General features: G+C 43.5%; 1 protein-coding gene across 3 annotated transcripts; it reads right to left on the reverse strand.

Annotated features, from left to right (window-relative positions):
• Positions 1-2,769: 2,769 nt before the first annotated feature.
• zgc:154093 (uncharacterized protein LOC777623 homolog) lies at positions 2,770-18,218 on the reverse strand. 3 transcript variants are annotated; one of them, XM_068019153.1, is made up of 3 exons: positions 17,891-18,218; positions 13,733-13,868; positions 2,770-6,700 (listed from the first exon to the last, which is right to left on the reverse strand). In XM_068019153.1, the coding sequence occupies exon 3, from the start codon at positions 6,439-6,441 to the stop codon at positions 5,695-5,697; it is 747 nt and encodes a 248-aa protein (XP_067875254.1). In that variant the 5' UTR covers positions 6,442-6,700; positions 13,733-13,868; positions 17,891-18,218; the 3' UTR covers positions 2,770-5,694. The 3 variants fall into 3 exon arrangements, with proteins under 3 accessions (XP_067875254.1, XP_067875253.1, XP_067875255.1); XM_068019152.1 differs by lacking the exon at positions 13,733-13,868; XM_068019154.1 differs by lacking the exons at positions 13,733-13,868; positions 17,891-18,218 and adding an exon at positions 12,591-12,770.
• Positions 18,219-21,224: the final 3,006 nt, after the last annotated feature.

Raw genomic sequence — 21,224 nt, forward strand, 5'->3', positions numbered from 1 at the left:
CCTACAGGAGCAGACACCGGTGCTGGTGAACGAGAACTTCTTTGCCAATCGCAAGGTGACACGAATCATACAGGCGGCGAGGAAGAGGCAGACCTGTCAGTCGTCTGCTCAGGTGCCCGAGGTGGAGGCTATGGGGAAGGAGCACTCGGATTCTGCAGAGCGGGCAGACAAAATCAAGGTGAAATGGCAGAAAGCCAAAATTTCATTTTGACAAAATTGCTGAACCATTGCCAAAATTGAGCATTGGACAGCCAGTCAGGGTACAAACCTTCAACGCGCTCAACAAGAGTCAGCCCAAGTGGCAACTAGGGACCTGCATAGAGCAGTTGTCACCCTGAATGTATGCGGTGGAAGTGAAGGACCAGAGATATCGGCACAACCGCAGGCACATACACACAACTGGAGATGCTGTTTCTTCACGACAAGGGGCCGATCGGGAAGATGAGAACTCATCAACTGCACTGACCACAGAACAACCATCAGCCCCAGAGGTCCACCGCAATGGAAATAGAGCAACAACAGTTACCATGGCAACAAATGACAAGGGAACGACACTCGCCAGAGAAGGAAAATCAACCAGAGGAACAACAAGGCATATGTTCACCATTAAGAGGCGGCACAATTTAATGACTGTGTGCAATACATGTGTAGAGTTTGACGTGAATGATGAACTGCTAATGCATGAGAACAATTGTGTGCATAGTGGGTAACTTGGGCAACGTTTTTTTTTGTAAGAAAAGGAGGATGTTTGGGGTAGAAATGCAATACTGTACCAATGTGCCTCCTGGCTTGCTGTGGTCATGTGACCTCTACCATGAGGCACTCCGACTGCAGGCAGCCATTACAGTCAGTTTTCATTAAAGATACTGTTCACACCCGACTGGTGTCCTGAGAGTTCATAACAGCCTCCATTTTGAGGTGTCCTCACAATCCCCTACATGCATCTGCGGTGTCCAGCTCTTGCAGTGGGCTGCCAGCCGCCCACAGTTCTGATTGGCCCTCCTGTCTGAACAACCTACCTGCCATCTCTAATTGGACAGGAGGCAGGTCTCAAACACCACGTGTCCGGACCAGTGGGGTCCTGACTCCCACTAGAAAATTCAGCCCACAGTGACAGAGATGCAGACAGTAAACGCAGACGGAGTGAGAGGTGCAGATGGTAAACGTAGACGGACTGAGGTGTGCAGTCGGAGTGAGGGAATCAAGACAGTTAACATAGACACATGATGTAGGGATACAGCCTACAGATTCAAGTAACACACCAAGCAATGCTAAATACTGGAATCCCTACTAAAGGAGAGAATAGAAGGACATTTAGAAATGCAAAGATACAATAATGAATAGTCAGCGTGGATTTCAAAAAGTCTCACATTACCAACCTTGTGGAATTTTTGGGGGGAATGATAACACAGAGAGTAGACAAGGGTAATGCATTAGTTGTAATTTATCTAGATTTTCAAAATGTCTTTGATAAGGTACCATATAATAGACTATTGAATAAGGTCAGAGAATACGGACTCAGGGACAAGTAGCAGAATGGTTAGCTAGCTGGCTTCAAGACAGAAAGCAGGGAGTAGGGGGTAAAGAATAGTTATTCAGATCGGCAGGTGGTGGGAAGTGATGTTCCACAAGGATTAGTGCTGGAACCACTGTTGTTCATAATTTATATTAACGATTTAGACTTTGGAATCAAAAATACAATTTCTAAGTTTGCAGATGACACCAAATTGGGGGGGCGGGGGGGTGCAATGTGGGAAAGGGGTGGAATAGTGAATACCGAGGAGGACTGCAACAAATTACAAGACATTAACAAACTTGCAGAATGGGCATATAATTGACAAATGACTTTCAACTTTCAAATAGGAGGTATTATTTTTCTTGCCAAAATGTAAGGAGGCTGCACATTACTTAGAAAATAAGAATCTAAATGGGGTAGAGGAGCAAAGGGATCTGGGAGTACAACACAAAATTAGCAACACAAGTTAATAAAGCCATAAAGAAAGCAAACCAAGAACTAGGGTTTATTTCTAGAGGGGCAGAACTGAAAAATAAAGAAGTTATGCTAAACTGGTATCAAACCTTGGTTAAAACACATCTGGAGTAATGTGTACAATTCTGGTTGCCATATTATAAAGAAAGATGTTAAGCCGCAGAAGAGGGCATAAAAAAGATTTACAAGGATGATACCAGTTATGCAGGGGTATATCTATCAGGAGAGGATGAGAAGGCTGGATCGCCCCTTGAAAAGCGAAGAGGGGTGACCTAACAGTGGTCTTTACAATTGTGAAACGTTTTGATTGAGTAGACTCAGAGAGAATGTTTCCACTTGTGAGGAAAAGAAAAACTAGAGGCCATCAGTACAAGATAGACACCAAGAAATCAAATAGATTTCTTTACTCAGTGAGTAGTGAAAATGTAGGATTTGTTACCACAGGGCATGGTTGAAGCGAAATTTAAGGAGAGGCTAGATAGCATATGAAGGGAGTAGGGAATAGAGGATTATGTTAATAGAGTTAGATGATGAAAGATGGGAGGAGGCTCAACTGGTGCATAAATGCTGGCACAGACTGGTTGGGCAGAATGGCCTGTTTCAGTGCTATATATCCTATGTCATTCCATGTAGCCTTATTGCACTGTCATTGTTTTGCCTTCCCAGCACACCAAAGGATAATGGGTAGTTCATTCAAGGTCTCGGGAAAAAGTGAATTATTTACAGATCAGTAAACTGCAACACATTCTGTGACAGTCATTTCATAAGAAATGGAACTCAGTTTAATAGGAATACCACTTAAGTATTTCAACATTAGAAATGCAAACAAAAAAGATTAAATTCCATTTTGCAGAAAGCTGATTAGCTTCAGTTGCTTAAGATTACGTTTGTTAAATTGCACATTGCATTCCTTGCATAGTGATGGCAGTTCTGTGATATATCCCACTCAAAGACACATGTAGATTAATGGATACTCATTAAAAGGAGAGGTCAACAGAACCAGGGACACAGAATTCTGCTCTCCACATTCCCAAGACAGTGAAAGATGCTGCGATACAGCAGGCTGCATTAGCCGGACGACTGCCACTAACAGTGCATTAACCTTCATGTAAAAACTAGGCACGTCCTCAAACGGAGGTAAGACGACAAAAAGATTATGGTGGCCAAGCCCCGTTCATTGCTCTTACCGAACTCCCAGTGATAAATCATGGATAACAATTGCACAGGTTAGGGAACTGGTTGTTTGCAGGATATGTTTTGGCTAAGATACAATGTGTGGAATGAGGGAGGGGGAGAGGCCAACACTTACCCTGTCAGTCAACAAATGGGCATTAGTAAATAGCTCCAATAAGTCAATGTGGACCTCAGGCAGTTTAGGATCAAGAGGACAACCTGCCTAGTTTTGGACCAGGCAGTTCTCATTTTGAGTGGGCTGCCAGGAAATTTCTAAACCAATAACTGAGTGGCGAGTCTGATTTTCCGAAACAAAAGCTTTTGCCTCGGACTGAATTTTGTTCTATTGTCGCAGGCGAGTTCGTTAGCTTGGGCAGCTGGAGAATCACTGCGGAACTATCCGCCACGGAACCCGGAGCCATAATGTTGTTTACCAATATTATCGGCAGCAGGGAGGTACCATGGCAGCATTGATGCCCCGCACGATGGCATCCTTTAAATGTTATAAATACTGCTTTAAATGAATTTGAATCCCATCCCTGCGATCCAACGGCGGGTTTCCAATTTTGTGCATGATGTGCGGTACTCACGTGCCATCAGTTTCTCGACTTTCAAAAGCCGGCACCAAGGCGAGAGTCTTTGGTCCTACGAAAGGGAACGTAACCTCACCTTTTTGTTTTCGGGGAAGTGGGCTCTGCAGCGGCCATTGCCATTATGCTGTATCTACAAGGGGCCTGTATGTGAATAGGGGGGGATATCTCTACAAGGGACTTGTGTTTGAATGGCGGGAGGAGCCACCCTTGCTCTGACATCTGACAGTGTCAGAATAATGCCTGGGTTGGTGGGTGGTTGGCGTTGGGAGGAGGCTCCTTGCTGAGTGGCACATTTATTGCAAACCACAGAGGTATTCATTTGATAAACTGCTGCTCAATGCTCAGAGACTAAATGCAGGGCTGGCAGCCTTTTAAAGAGGACACCAGCACCTGTTCCAACATCAGGTGAGGCTGGGAATGATATCTCCAGTGCCATCCGTAATTGGGTGGGGGGGAAAAAGGGGGGTGGAGAAAACAGCCGCCTCCATTGTGCAAAATAGCTGCCCATCGCAATTCTGCTGTCGTCACAAGCGGGACCGCTGCCATTTTGCTAACCCACCACCTCCTCTCTACTGTCTAATGATGTGAATGCGTTAGCAATGTTTTAAATTAATTCAGCATGGAAAACATCAGACCTACAGCCACAGTCCCAGCATCCTGTCTTGGCCCTATCCTACTCTCAGTCTGTTGTCGACTATGGTCTGACTTGGGATCAGTAAAATCACCACCTTGCATTTATATTGCGCTTATAAAGTAGTAAAATGTCTCAAAGCGCTTCACAGGAGCGTTATCAGACAAAATTTGATATCAGGCCCTGTAAAGAGACATTAGGACAGGTGACCAAAAGTTTGGTCAAAGAGGTAGGTTTTAAGGAGTGTCTTAAAAGGAGAGGTAGAGAGGCAGGGACATTTAGGGAGAAAGTGCTGGAGCCAAGGCAGCTGAAGTAAAGGCTGCCAATGGTGGAGCAAAGGAAATTGGGGATGCACAATAGGCCAGAATTGGAGATTTGGGAGGGTTGTAGGGCTGGAGGAGGTTTACAGAGAGTTGGGAGGGTTGTAGGACTAGAGGAGGTTACAGAGAATTGGGAGTGTTGTAGGGCTAGAGGAGGGGAGAGAATTGGGAAGATTGTAGGGCTAGAGGAGGCTACAGAGATTTTGGAAGGTTGTAGGGCTAGAGGAGGTTACAGAAAATTGGGAGGATTGTAGTGCTGGAGGAGGCTACAGAGATTTTGGAAGGTTGTAGGGCTGGAGGAGACTACAGACAATTGGGAGGATTGTAGGGCTGGAGGAGGCTACAGAGACAGGGAAGCATCCAGCATCCAGGGTTGGGGGCCAATCTCAGCTATTTTTATCAAGCTTTATAAATCTGGAATAAAAATCCAGCATTGGTAATGGTGACGATGAGACTATTGGATTGTTGTAAAAAAAACTCAACTCATTCACTCATCATTCCAGTCATATTTCCATCATATAATCTTGTGTATTTCTGAATTCTGCGCTAATATGCAATCCTGCAGAGAATGCAGACAACAACCATTTTTTTCTAAAGTTGCAAGTTCAAGAGTTTAACAGAGTTTTCTGTAATAGTTTAGCATTTCTAGCTCACAGAATCATATGTAAGCCTGATATCACCCAGGATTGAAGTTAAAGAGAAACAGGTAATAGTTTATTTTCTGTGTCCAATTAACTTGTGGTGCTCCTTACGCCAACGTGTGGATAGAGTTCCCAGTTCGGAAGCGATAAACTTGTGAATATACAGAAGGAGAAGTTTCTAATGTTTGCTCTCAGACTGAGACTCAAGTAAGGATTTCCTTGGACTGTCACCAGCCAAATGACATGGTTCTGTTTGGACAGAATGGTACATCCTTAATGTCATCGTTACTCCTTCAGCATCCTTCCACTATTGGCATATTGGACAGAGTTTATAGATTTATTTATTTTACTGGATCTTGTATCCATCCATAATTCTGAGGACATCATCCAGTATTGAAGGCCCTAAATCTAGATCCAAACCAAGGGAAGATTCAGATCCACTCAGGTAGGAGTCAGAAGGAAAAAGGCTCTCATTGTTGAGTGACATCTCACTGTTGAAGATTAAGGCTCTCTTCCCATCTAACTGCCCGATGCCAATTACTGAGCATTCCGAGGAAGTGTTTGATTCTGCCAGTAAGGAAACTGATGACCCAACTGTTTTGCTGTATGTTGGAATGGTGAACATTTCTTCACCGCTGTGGAAGCACTCTGCTGTACAGCTGACCGACAGTGACCTCTGACCTGTGCCTTCCTCCAGGTGGAGTCTGGGAGGCTTTGGAGGAGCTTGCTCCTGATCTTGGCTTTTGTGCGCGCCACTGAACGCCGGAAGGGAAACGGCATTCTTCAGCAGGGTAGGATAACCCCCTGCACCATTGTTAAAATCTCGCTCATAGTTGCATTTGCCATCCAGTCCTTTCCCCGTGCTTTGAGAAGTTGGTCGCCTGTTGAGGTTTGGAAGGAGGTCATACTTGCCCTGCAAGAAGGAAATGTCCCCGAACATGTCGCCTTCCCCACCCCTCCCGATGTGGGCGCTGTGGCGGAAGTCACCCAGCGGTGGACTGATCATGTCACTGGACAGAACGTCGCGCAGTCGCAGCTTCTTGCCCCGCTTGGGAGTCGATGTTTTTAGATACATGGGGGTTTTTGCAGGCATGTTGTGCTGGGTTTCTCAGGCTGAGCTAGTCCTCAATCAATAGGAAAACCAAATACTAGAAAACAGTTCTTGATTTCTCTTCAGTGAAGCATTTCCCTCACCGGCAGCTCCTGTTTCATTATCGCCTTGACGTCACGCTCGAAGATAATTCTCACTTTGACAGCAGCGGCACTGGACCTTGGTTATGCCTGAGATTCCACAGGTAAAAGGGCAAACACCAGGACTATGCAGAATCTGTCACCTCCTCATGAACCACAGCCTGAAAACACAAACAACTTAACCATTAAATGTTCATTGCAGTAGCTTCACACTGATAAGTGTAAATGTTTCATCCCTTTTAAAATGTTATCCAGATTTCTAATCAAATTCTGTCTCATTTGGGTTTTCTTTAACTTGTAACCTGCTGTGTACAGATTTCAATATGCATGAATTTTCAGTAGGCTGATGGTTAACATGTTGTTTTATGTTTTGCATGAATATTAAAAGGGAAAATCTCTGGCTTGTAAAAGTTAGAGAATCTCTGTTGAAGCAATAGTTGCTGCACTAAATGCTGACAGCAAGCAGTTAGCGAGGAGTTTAAAAAACCCCTCCTGGTCACTATTACTGTTGTGGCTCAGTGGGCAACAACAACAACGTATATTTATATTGTGCCTTTAAAGTAATAAAACGTCCCAAGGCGCTTCACAGGAACATTGTAAAACAAAGTAGGACACCAAGCCACAAAAGGTGATATTAGGTCAGATGGCCAAAAGCTTGGTCAAAGAGATAGGTTTTAAGGAGTGTCTTAAAGGAGTAAACTGAGGCAGGTAGTAGTCTTATTTGAGAGTCAGAGATATTGGGTTTGAGTCCCACTCAGAGATCTGAGTACATGACCTAGGTTGACACTTTATTGGAGTGTGTGCTGGTGGAGGTGCCACATTTTGGATGAGATATTAAACCCGTTTGCCCTCTCAGGTGGTTGTAAAAGATCCCATGGCACTATTTTGAAGAACAGGGGAGCTTTCCCCGTGTCCACGCCAACATTTATTCCTCAATCAACATCAGTAAAAGCAGATTATCCAATCATTATCACAGTGCTGTTTGTGGGAGCTTGCTGTGCACAGATTGGTTGCCAGGTTTCCTACATTACAACAGTGACTAGACTTCAAAACTACATAATTGGCTGTAAAACACTTTGGGACGGCCTGAGATTGGTGAAAAGTGCCATAGAAATGCAAGGTTTTTTTCCCCCCGTTACCTCTGCCAAGAGATTGTTTAATTCAGAATAGCAGATGCACCCCCCACCCCCACCAATGATTTCTTCTTACCTTCTCCCCATGAACAAATGGTACGACCATCATGTGCTGTCAAGACATGTGGAAAAAAGCCTATTTGGCCAAGCTATCTGGAAGGCAGGTAAAGCCCATGAAACCATTACCCCAGGACAAGTTAGGCCTCCAGGTGGGAAAATTGGAGGAGGGGGGAGGAGGAGGGGGGAGGAGGAGGGGGGAGGAGGAGGGGGGAGGAGGAGGGGGGAGGAGGAGGGGGGAGGAGGAGGGGGGAGGAGGAGGGGGGAGGAGGAGGGGGGGGGAGGAGGGGGGGGGAGGAGGGGGGAGGAGGAGGGGGGAGGAGGAGGGGGGGAGGAGGAGGGGGGAGGAGGGGGGAGGAGATAAAGTTACAGATGCATAATTGTGATTCAGCAATCTGCTTCCACCTAGTGCCATTGAGACAGGCAGCGTTTGCCTTATTGTAGCATTCAATTGAGCGGGACAAGAGCGGTTGGCTGACTTTCGGTTCAATTGGGGGGCCGAGCAGCGGGCAAGGCTAGCACATCACCCAGCTAGCCTCCAAAACTTTAATGTAGATCCCCCCTCTTAAAAGGGAGCTGCACTGACTGAAAGGAGGCTACTGCTGACTGTCAGTGCTGCAATTGTCTTTAAGTGGAAACAAAAGAAATGCAGCATCAGGTCAGAGAGAGGGCTCCAAGGTTCACGGATGCAGTGCCAGAGATCTTACTCATGGAGGTCAAAAGGAGGAGAGAGGCCATGTTTCTGCATTTGGTTGTGGGGGGGGGGGGGGGGGTGCGGGGGGCAGGGGGAGGAAGGATGTCCTCAAGGAACAGCCTCCGAAGAAATGCAAGCAAGTGGCCAGGAAGGTCAAAACCTGAAGTCTGGCCCTGAGGAACTGGCAGCAGTACCAGAAGAAATTTAATGACCTCACGTGGGTGGTCAAGGTCAGTGAATGCATCTTCAAAGGACCTCATACCCATCGCACCACCAACCTCTTATGCTCCTCAGTGCACCACATCCCCATCACTCACCCAGCAGCAATCTCTAGCACTCAAAACTCATGCCTAACATTCAGATACTCTACCTCATCCTCTCTCACCTTCCACAGATGCCAGCCTCACACCCACCTCCCACTGCCTCAACATGCCTCCAGCTATTCAGCTACGGCAGCATCAACCACCAAACAGTGCAACACGATCACTGATATTCCTCCCTCTCTCTTGCAGGACAAGATTGCACACAATGGAAGGGAGCAGAGCAGAACCAGCAAGGGGGGGGGGGGGGGGGGGGAGGCGGGGAGGTCAAGGATGCCTGCATCTCCTCAGCCCTACAGAGGAGCTGGTTCTCTGCACAAATGACAGAGCCTGGAGCATCCAGCATCACTGGGCACATTCAGGAGGATGGCATCTTCCTTTTCCCTCTTCTCAACTCCCACTGCCCCCTCATCCTGCTATCTGGCATGAAGTGCAAGCTGCAGATGGTATCACCATGGACTTCTTGCTTTCCACTCCACTCTACGTCCTTCGCCGCAAACCTCACCTTCTAATTTTCTGCTTTCAGATACCCATCTGCCCAGCACAGCAGCCTCAGGAGGAAGGGCAAGAGAAACACCACAGCACTGCTGAAGAAGCACCATCACTTGATCTGACACTTGCAGCCACCAGGTCAGATACTGGCTGTGTGAACTTTAGAGGCTAGTATAGAGTCAGGATCAGAACCTGGTGCCAACTGCATATTGATGGAATGGTAGCCTTTGCAGTTCCTGTACCTCTCCCCGATGAGATGTAGGGCCACAGAGCCACGTGCGCAGTCAATGGCTCACTGTACCATTAGGAATCCCACTAACCTGGCAAGTCCATGTGCCTGCTCATCTTGCTTTTCTGTTTAGGGAGAACACAATGTAAGTGCCTCTCTTCACATAAATGGCCTCTCTCACCTCTTGGATGCAACGATGGATGGCGTCCTGGAAGATGATCGACGTCACCTGCCCCTGCCTGGAATAATCCAGTCACGTAGAAGTTTAATATGACTATGACCTTTATGGCCATTGGCAGCACTATCCTCACCTTGATTTGAGGCTGCAGTTACTATTGCAGGAGATATCACAGTTCCACGACCACCTCCTTGTTGAACCCAAGTCACCTCAGGCATTGCTCTTGGCTGAGGTGGTGGTAGGAGATGGGCTTCCTGAAAACCCTTGTTGGGTAGAGCCTACTGTGGAGAGCCCACCTCTTCCTCCCTCTGCACAGAGCTTCCCCTCTCTGCAGCCTCTGCTCCATTGTGTTGCAGACCAAGAGGAAGTGCCACTACAGCCTCTCTTGCTGACCTGAGTGTCCAGGTCTTCTGCCCTTCCTGATTGGATGAACCAGCTCATCAACAGACCACCAAAAACAAACCACAATATTTCCACAAACTTCTCCACAGTAGAAGTAAGTCAAAAGCACCTCAACTGCAAATTGGATGCTGGCCCTTTAAATAACACTAGTTGGTGAGGGCACAGTCCCTCCTGCAGCTGGACACATGTCCAGATGCGAGTGATTGGCGCAGGCGTTCACTGGACCTGCAGGGGATCAGGTTTGAAAGGCTTGTGTCAAATCAGCTGGATGCGCCATCTTATGCCTTCAGGGAGTCTGTAACACAGCACCAGTGGCACTACAGAGCCCAATTTCATGGCAACAGGGTCCTAGTAGCGTCAGTGACACTTGGCAGCTCTACTGATAAAGTCCTCGACTCTCAAGAAGTGGACCCAGGTTGAGTTCCCAATTTCCACTAAACACTATTGCTGTCAATCAAGAAAAAAAATCAATGGGTTAACTCTCCCAGCAAAAGGCTATCTCAAAAAAAGGCCAGAGGAAAAAAAATGCAGATTAATTCATGTTAACTTTCATCCTTGAAAAATCATCTTGGCCTTCACCCCTCAGGCTTAATTGTAGTAAAACTCCTTAAAACTCCCGCCCACATTGCTCTTGTCCATTAATACAAAGTTGAAAATTATGAATGGCTCCTTATAATACTTTTCTGCCGAACTTGAAATAAGCAAGCTCCAACTACTTGAGTAAAACACTGCAATAATTCCCATATTTTACTTGAGTTACATTCTACTCCATGTCACGTGCTGAGGACTCAGTGGAATTCAAATAGAAAACACGACCGTTGTCAGCTTTAGTCCTCAAAAATTCCCGTCGTTACTGATCAGTCATGAAGATACCAGCAAATGTTGCTTTTGCCTTAATTACGAAGGAGATGTCTGCTAAAAATAACTGATTTCCCACCCTTTAATTCACAAAACACCATGCACTGCAACAGAACCAAACTTTGGAGAAACACAAAGAGAAGCTGTTTGGTGCTGCCTGGAACATCCTTGTAAAACTCAACTTTTAACTTCAGAATTGAGGTTTACGCAAAACACATTGGGGTGTATTGTCCCCTTTCCTACTATGTACCCACAAACCCTGATATATTAACAGTGCTGGACAGGAGAAAGCAGAGCAACACACACACAGACACACACAGACACACCCCCCCCCCCCCCCCCCTTGTGTTTTGAATTGTTGACCTTTATGATTCCTAAAAGCCACTCCTTAGAGGGGAAGGGACAGATAACTCTAGGGCTTAGCTTTGCCAATTGGCATTATTTTAATGCTGGCATTAACCCATTTATTTTAAGGCGTGAAAATAACACTAGTGAGAAAATCTAGATCCAAATATTTAAAGGGAGTTAAGTGTACACATAAGGTTCTTAAATCTCCCTTAAGGGAATTAAGTAGATACATGGTAGAGTCTCAGCCCTCCCCTAATGAGAGTTGGTACACCCACTCTTACATTTATGTTTTGGGCTTTAAGATTGCCAGCTAGGAGCAGACATTGTGTAAAATGTCGTCGTCAAAGATGTCTTTAAAAGGGAAGTTAGATGAGTACATGGGGAGAAAGGAATAGAAGGATATGTTTTACAACCAATGAAGTACATTGAAGCGTCATCACTGTTGTAGTGTAGGAAACGAGGCACAGCAAGCTCCTACAAACAGCAATGAAATAATAGCCAGATATCAACAACCCAGATGATCATAAATATCAAATCCATTCAGCGTAGCCCACGCATTAGTGTATCAGCACTGTTTGAATAGGGAAATATGATAGAAATGAGCTCAAAACCAGTTTCAGGCTGGCCTGGAAGCCATTATGGTCTGGTTACATGCCCACTCCAGTGAATAACTTAGATTTTGGCTCCCAAAGATTCTCAATAAGGGTTCGTTGGCAGAAGGCTCACATTCCCAGAGTGATTGATTTGTTGGCCTTCTTTAAGGAGACATTCCGAAATCACCATAAAATATATGCCACAGTGCAAATCCAAGGCAGTTTACTCAAATGCATGATGGTTTCATTTAACCTCGAGACTGTTCCAGATTTTCATTAATACACATAACGACAGCTTAAGTTAAAAGAAAAGAAGGTTTAGAAAGAAAAGCGTTCACCCAGCCACCAAATGATTTGATCCAACTCAGTTACTACTTTCCCCTCGTCTTACAAATATTTATGGGGGCTATACAACAATGTTCAATGAATGGATAGTTTGTCATATAAGTGTATAACTATGTTTAACATTAAGCACACTTTTTTTCTGAAATACTTGCATTACAGTAACTGTGATTCTGACCACAGGACAGAATGAGGCATACAGAGAGACTGGGAGAGATACAGTAAAGAGATAGCGGGGAAGGAGATATTTATAAAAAGAGTGATAAAGATTCAGAAAGATTACCACAAGGAGAAATAACTGGAAAAGTAACAGAGACGGGGGCAGGGAGGAGGGGGGGGGGGGTGGGGACACAAGGCCAGTGAAAAAACAAATACAGAAAGATTTTAAAATCATAAAAAAATCACCTGGTAATTATTAGTGTATTTGTGCTTCCTTCCTGGTATTTGCCAAGAGTCATTCCCATTTTTTATGTTGTAAAACTGTTCATCAGAACTCGTCTGGAAATTCCTCTGGACTAACATCATGAATTAGGAATGACATTGAAAACCCACTGCTTGCAGAGGTCTTGAATTCCTAACCTCACCCAGGTCACAAGCCTCGAGGAGCCATTTCACAATAAACACTGGGAACAGGGGAAACATGAGAGACCAATAACAACACCAAGATCCCTTTGTAATAGGATGCAATAATTCAGATTCATTTCTGTTTTAATGTTTGGGGATTGCAAAAACAAACTGAAGGTTTAAGCTTTGGCATCCAGTGTTGATTGAGTTTTGGTTACACTCTCGCCTGAGTCTGAAGGGCATAAGATTCAAGAGCCACAACAGACTGTCATGCATAAACCAGCCTGATACTTCAACTGAGGAAGCGCTGACTAGTTGCACGTGCCATCAAAATGAGACATTAAATTGAGCCCCTGTCTACTTTTTTCAGGTAGACGGGAAAGATCCTGTGACTCTGTTCAAAGCAAGTCCTCCTAGTATCCTGGCCAACACTCATCCTTCAATCAATATCAGAAACAGAACGGGCCAAATTTTCCTAGAAAAACAATGGCAAGCTCATGATACACACCATTATTGATGCACAAATTGACCAGCAAGTTCAAGGGATGAAGAGATACTCTGCGAGTTGTGAATCTCCAGAACATGCTGTTTGATTCATACCACCTCATTGTTTTCTTTCCACAAACAGCATCTCGCACTTAGCCTCCTTTTTAATCTTAAAAACTGGATTTTAAGCTGGATTTGCACATTAATTGCCCATTAAACTTGCCATAATTAACAGCAAGTATCCTTTTAAAATGATAATTTTTAATGCAATACCAATGAATCTCTCAGGCCCAGAAATTTAAATTGTTACATTTCATTCCTTCATGTAATAAATTTTTCTTTCAAAAAAAATGTCAAAGCTTACACTTTTAAAATTTAAAACTTTAAATTTTATTTTCTTATTTTTCCTTTAGCTCTTTTTTCTCTGTCTTAATTTAATCTTTCTTTGCCTCATTTTATTTCTCTTTCTGTACCTAATTTGACTCTAATTCACACACCTTTTCTGTTGCTTATCTGTTTTTTTCTCTCAATCCTAAAATCTTATGGTCTTGTCGTTCACGGAGGTCCCAGACGCCACATTGCCCTCACTGCATCATGATCAGTTTCCATTACAGCAGAAAAATGATATTCGAGCTGAAGGGTGAGAGAAAAAGTCTAATCAACAAATTAATGAGCTGCCTCAATCTAGAAAAAATTGGTCATTTATCTCATTGCTGTTTGTGCATCTTGCTGTAGCAAATTGACTGCCATGTTTGTCTACATAACAGTGGTTACACTGCAAACTATTTTGGAAAGTTCCAAACAATATGAAAGGCACAAAATAAATAAGTGCTACATCCTTCTTTCCAGGAGCTTTATTGTTCTGCTACACGTGCCATAGATTAAATTAACTAACCAAAGGCTGTCAAATTTACAGGTAATCACCAGCATTGAGAGAAATCTGGTCACTGTATTGTTTTCAAGTTGTTTCCATGTGTAACACATCCTCTTATTGAGAACTTCTAGGTGAAGGGTCAAGGTCTATTATGCAGGACATCAACAAGGTTAAAGAGAGCAGAAGATGAGATAAATTTAGAAGCAGTGGTCCGATGATTTACATACAGTAAATAAAGAGAAACTATTTCCAATTGCTGATTTAAGGTGATTGGCAGAACAACCAGAGGCAACATGAGGAAAAGTTTTTTTTATGCAACGAGTGGTTAGGATTTGAAATGCACTGCCTGATAAGGTGGTGGATACAGATTCAGTGGTAGCCTTCTACAGGGAATTGGATAAATACTTGAAGCAGAAAATCTTGCAGGGATATGGGAGTGGGACTAAATGGATTGTCCTTTGAAAGAGCTGGCACAGACTGGGTGGGCCGAATGGCCTCCTTCTGTGCTGTACTATGATTCTATGATTTAATGGCATGAACATTGGAACAGGAAAGGAAAACTGAGGTAGGTAAAGAGCTCCACAGATCTGTAGCCATGAGAAAGAATGAGTTAAAGTATGAGGCAGTTCCTGAGCACAATCACACTGTGTAATATTAGTAACAAGTGGACTTACCTCTTTGTACAAACTTATTCTGTCCACTATTTTCCTGAATTAATGACCATTTTAAAATAAATGGATCAATGCCTCTGCTAAAAGAGTGGACTGCGGAATTTCATATCAATGTGTTAGTCCCTAACATTTAACAGTTTGAGTCCAACTCCTTTCATTTCAATGCAATCAGAATAAAGTGAGAGCATGCAAGGTAATATTTGCAGCTTAGCAGGAGGAAAGTTTTGAAAAGCAATATTGATAGTAATATCAATAAGATAAGGCAACAGAGTCTGCAATTCTCTATAGGGCCTTACAGAGACCTAAGAGGATAGGTGCCATCTTTATAAATCCATCACCACTTCAAGTTCACCTTGACTACATTCGGGATTTAGAGTCAAATCCAATTAAGGATATGATTTAAGTCATTCTGCTTTAATAATTCACCAATTCTCACACCTCAAGGCATATAAGATTGGGGACACATTCACAGTTTGCCTCCAAATATGTCTCACCTTCAATTAAAATTATCGATGTTGGTCTGAAGAGGATTACATTTCAAATTGGACTAGAGAGACATGCTGTCACAACCTTCGGCCTCCTTTACTTTATGCTGGAGGCAGTTATTGCATTCTCACATGCGTGGAGATGTAAAGACAGTGCTAGAGAAGAGCAGTATCTGCACAAAAGGGTCCCAAATGGGGCAAAAATCAGCTGATAGGGTGGTCTCAATGTAAAGCACAGTCCCACCGCCAAGAATGTGCTGGAAGGCCACCTTTTCAACACACTGTGAACAGAGATTCCAAACTAAGTACATTCCTGCAGCTTGGCCACAGTAACTACTGCCAAAAGGATAATGCATTCCACATTTTGTTAATCAAATTCAAATTTTGTGCAGTTATCGTCGTTGTTTTGATTAGATTGTAACTCATAACAGATAGATATAGATACACAGATAGATAAGTGGACAGATTTCCCATCTGAATCTCCTACATTAGTTCAAAGTGTACATTTTTCCAGATATTCATTATATTTAGTTGCATCATTGAATTTTCAAGAGCAGAGTGTTATTGACAACAACATGAAACATGATCATGCTTTAAAAATAATTGCATTTCTATAGCTCCTTTTATTACCTCAATGTCCCAAAACACTTTACAACCAACGGATTACTTTTGGAGTGTAGCCGCTGTTGTAATGTAGAAAATGTTGCAGCCAATTTATGTGCAGCAAGGTTCACAAACAGAAATGAAATAAATGAGCGGATAATCTGTTTTAGGTGTTGGTTGAGGGATACATTTTGGCCAGGACACTGGGAGAATGCCCCTGCTGTTCTTCAAATAGTGCCATGGGATCTTTTACATCCACCCGAGGGGACAAACGGGGTCTTGGTTTAACAACTCATCCAAAAGACAGCTCCTCCAACGACGCAGCACTCTTTCAGTACTACACTGAGTGTCAGCCTAAATTACTTAAAAATTTAGTGAGACATCAGCTGAGTTTTAAACCCGGGCACCTATTTAAGCAGTTAAATATTCAACATATTTAATTTGAAAAAATATCTTAATTATTTAATTTCATGAAGCATCTCCTTCAGAAACATCTCAAAGTACTTCACAAAGTGAATTGCTTTGGAATGCAGGGTTCGTTACGTGGGCACCAATAACTCAAAGTAATTTTGAAGTGCAGTCACTGTTGTAATGTAGGAACCATGGCAGACAATTTACACACAGCAAGATCCCACAAACAGCAATGAAGTAACTAACCAAATAATCTGCTTTTTAATTATGCGGATTGAGGGATAAATGGTGGTCAGGACATTGGGAAGAGCTCCTGATATTTTCCAACATTACAACAGCAACTGCACCCGAAAAGGACTTCAGTGAAGCACTTTGGGATGTGCCTGGAGATATATAAATGCACTAGACTTCAGTTAAGTCTGCCTGGCTTGGTCACAATTCTGCCAGGGTTGCTGTTATATTGGCTTTAGTGGGACGTGGGGCTCCCATTTGCTGAGCTTGCCAACACTGGTGCCCCAAGAAGGCCTGGTTAAAACAAAATATCACTCCAGCTGCCAGTCTCAGTGCACCTGGCAGTTGTGGCCAACTTGTGCGAGGAGAGACGATGGCAGTACACACAGCAAAGCCCAGAATTTGCTGGCATAATAACAGCGATGTGAATAGTGCATGCCATTTTTAATGTGTAAATAACTCAACCCTATGGTGAGGGAGAGATACCCTGTGAATTGCGAAACGCTGCATGATTTACACCTCCCTGCCATTAGCCTCGTAAAAACCAGTGCTGGCCCTCAACCTCCCCACGAGTTTCAAGAAATTGCGGCATTTCCACATTAATTAATTAAACTTGCCACAGAAAGCTCGGCTAGTACATAATAGCGTAAGTACTAATTAATAACAAGATAATTGTTTCTTCAATGCCACTCAACCTTTCAGGCCTATTTAAACTGGGAAGTTTCATTCCTCGCAGATAATAAATTGTTCTTAGAGGTTTTTTAAAGAAAAAATTGACTCTTTTCCTTTTTGTCGCTTTTTTCCCCCCTCTCTCAATATAATCTTACCCTCTCTTTCTGCATTTGATTTGACTATTTTCTTCTCTGTCATTCCTATTTCTTTTTCAATCCTTAAATCTCATTAGAGACAGACTGCTATGCCTTGGTTCACTAAAGTCACAGATGCCCTGTTGACCCAACATTTTTCGAACTCAACGCCGAGGAAAGAATTTATCTCACGCCGTGAGATCCCTCGCTCCAGCAAAATCTGGGCCATTAACATTAAAACGACTCGGGAGCCGAAGGAATGCTGAAGATAATTGGTAGCTTCTTTCTGATTTGACAAAGTTTCGCAGATTAGAACTTGCTCTTTCCACAATTGCAATCCTCAACCCAAAGTACTGGCAGAACTGTGAGATCAGAAAATACTATATAGCTTTTTTCATCTGAGAGAGAGAGAATCCATTGAACGGAACTTTAAAGCTAAATTTATGCAGTCAACACAAAGTTTTTTTTTCCCAAAAAGAAAAATGTGAAAAATATTTGCCAGAAGATGAGGACCCTCCAGCAACAGAGCGATTTTTTTTTTTAAAATCTGTTTGGATAATTAGAAACTGCTTACCTGAATAAGATCCGTTCTTCATTCGGTTTCTAAATAGTTTTGCTTTTCTTGCCTTCTTACAATTGGGGAAAAATGATGGAAAGAAAAGTGGGTCGTAAGGCTGTGTGTGTGTGTTGAAGCACAGAGTGTTCTGGAGTTCACTAAATCTCGACCAGGCAGCACACAGCTGGAGAACTGTCTCGCATTCTAATGTCAAGAAACGGTTTGGGTCACTTTCGCCAGATGCCTTGTAGTGTGAAGAGTGTGCAGGGAAAAGGCAAGAGGCGGGGGAGTGAATGGGCTATCGCCCTGCAGCTTCAACCTCAGGCTCAGGAAGCTGACGTCAGAATGGCCACATTGATTAAGCTTCTCCCCAGCTGTCCCTTCCTGAGACTCTGGAAAATGTAATCTCACATTCGGATTAAATCTCAGTTTTGCTGTTTGACCCGGCTGCATGAGTGAATCACCTCCCCCTTCCATTGTTCCAGTTTTACTTTTCCAGTACTCATTGATACAAGGGAGGGCAACTAGCAGAGGCAGGAGAATATACTTGTCCCTTGTGAGTTATCAAGCTGCGACTTAATCCACGGAATTTAGCCTGTATTTAAAAAAAAAACCCCACAAACTCTCCTTCAATACGTCTCTGCAGGGTGGAGAGGAGTACGTATGGATAAATGTATAACATTAATAAAAGAGGAACAGGTATATTTCACATTTGAAGTGGCTGCACTATCTTTTATTGAATGTTTGGCGTCTCTATTTGAAAACAATCTGCATGATGAAATAAATATATCAGAGGAAATCCGCCAATCATAATTCAATTGATCAATAAATCCATTAATAATCGATATAATAACTATCAATCAGGGCGTTATTTTTAATGAGAATGAGAAATGGCCGAGCTTATTACTGTGGAAAGGTGTTAAAGATTAGTAAATGTAGTCTCTTTGCATCCTCCTCGATCAAACACAGTCTTAGACATGGTCAACCACATCTCTCTCCTCCAATGCGTTTGCCCTGTTGTTTAGTTTGTTGGGACTGCCCCCAGCTGGTTCCACTCTTACCTATCCAATCACTATCAGAGCTTCTCTACCGAGTGCTTCTCTTCTTGCCTCAACACCATTACATTGTGAGTTCCCTCAAGGGTCCACTCTTGGATCTTTCTCATCCTCAACAACATCCTGCTCCTGGACAACATTGTCCACAGACGCGAGGTCAGCTTCCACATATATGCTGATGATGCTCAATTCTACCTGTTCACCACCCCTCTCAGCCCCTCCACTGCCTCCATGCTGTCAGACTGTTTGTCCAACATCCAGTCTTGGAAGAGCTGCAATTTCCAGCAGCTGAAGGTTAGGAAGACTGAAGTCATTGCCTTCTGTATCCCAGAGCACAGCTCCTGACACCATATCCTCTCCGTCACAAAAAATATCGACTTCCGCTTCCATAGCAATGCCCGCCTTCACCCCAACCCCAACCCATCTGCTGCTGAAACCCTCTTCTATATCTTTATCACCTCCAGAATCAACTATTCCAATACTCTCCTGGTTAGCCTCTTATGCTCTATAAACTTTCCATCCAAACCCTGCTCACTGTAAACTATCCCGCACCAAGTCCCATTCATCCATTACCACTGGCACTTGCTCAGTGAGCTATTCTAACTCCCGATCCCCCAATTCCTCAAGCTTAAAATTCCTATCCTTGTGCTTAAATCCCTCCATGGCCTTGCCCCTCCCTATCTCTGTAATTTTCTCCAATGCTATGACACCCAAACTTATTTAGAAAGTTTATCTTAATGTAAATTTAACTTCATTGAGTTCTGAGAAGCAGACTTCTGCCCAAATTGTTAACATTTTCAGAAGCTGCTGTGTATTTACAGCATTTTCTCTCTTTGTTTTAAGTTTCTGACATTTGCAAATTAGGAATAACGTCATCTCTGACTGTGGTACTGTTGTTATTCCACTTTAACAGTCTGAGGACTTCACACATCATCACCGGGAGTAACATCAACCAACACGTGATAGCTCAGTTGGCATTGTGTTAGCCACACATATTATAGAGCTCTCTTGTAAGCCTGTCACTTATAAATAAAGAACCCAATGTTTGATTAACTTTCAACTCAAGATTGCTTGGTATCTTATTGCTGAAGAAGGCAATAACACAATATGGTGGCAGCATACGGTCTCTGAAGATTTTCGAGTTTTAAGCACACCATACACAATATGGTGGCAGTTTGCGGTTTCTGAAGCTTTTCGATATCTAGGCACACCATCCACATTTCATAGCATTGAGGTGTAGTTGCAAACCACAGCATGGAGGTAGCAGAATGTATTGAAGTAGCAGTACAGAGAAGCTCAGCAGCGGCATTCATTGGGAACAGTGATTTCTCCTGTTGTAATCAATCAGAGGTAGTGCAATGGCACGACACTGTCAGGTTTGACCATCATCCGCTGAATTCGGTGCTCAACAGTGAGTGAATACACTAAAGGGGGTTGTTACTTCTGTGGTTGTCGGCAAGAAAAAGCAAGAATCGGGCTTGGGAAAGTCGAGCAGAGTCGGTTCAAGTAAAGGCAGCAGAGCGGCACTGCCATTATATGTGTTTTCCTGCTTCATTGACAGAGTCTCCCAATGGCAGGCAGTCTAGCAGTAGAAGCTTTCTTGAGATTTCAGGATCTCCCAAAACACAGGAGGCAAGAGGAACCACCCTGGATGCAGAAATTCTTCAGAGACTGGAGGCAATAGGAATCTGCCACCTTTCAAATGCAGGATTCCTTTTCAAGCGATGCAAGTCTCCTTTACAGAGAGAGGTAACACTTTTCTGGTTCTTCCTCCCTTGCTCCAGGCAGGTCAAAGCAAAGATTTCAAATGCCTGCCCTTTGTCCAATTCTCAGGCTTTTTAAAGGGTCTAAGGTGAAAAAAGAATCTTCCTGAACATGGTCACATGTGCAGACACAGTGTCTCCCCCGTCAATCAATAGCTGCTCTGAAGAAAGGTCAACCCCCTGTGGTTTCCTTGAAATTGCTGGCTTTGCTGTCCTTGTACAAGTTCAACTTCCTTTCAAAGCACCCATAAAGTTCAACTGTTGTCATGAACTTCCTTTCAAAACATTGCAGGAATTCCAATTATTTGCAGGTGTCTTCTACTGAGCAAAAATCCATTTCTCAGCTTTCAAAACACACAGAATTCTAAGTCCTGAGTACAAAAAAAACCTTTTGTAACAACAGATACACGCATAAAACCAGAACCCAGCAAAGTAGAGGATATCCAGTCTGTGTCAAGTCCACAAGACAAAGAAGACTTGCAGAGATGCCTCGGTCTACTTAATTTCCTAGCTCCCTATGTTTCAAATTTTGCA

This window comes from Heterodontus francisci, chromosome 40 (genome assembly GCF_036365525.1).
Source record: "Heterodontus francisci isolate sHetFra1 chromosome 40, sHetFra1.hap1, whole genome shotgun sequence".
Classification (NCBI taxonomy): Eukaryota; Metazoa; Chordata; class Chondrichthyes; order Heterodontiformes; family Heterodontidae; genus Heterodontus; species Heterodontus francisci.

Bases quoted from the DNA above. Each gene is read 5' to 3' on its own strand.
- zgc:154093 (XM_068019152.1), bottom strand. From the start codon at position 6,441: ATGCCTGCAAAAACCCCCATGTATCTAAAAACATCGACTCCCAAGCGG.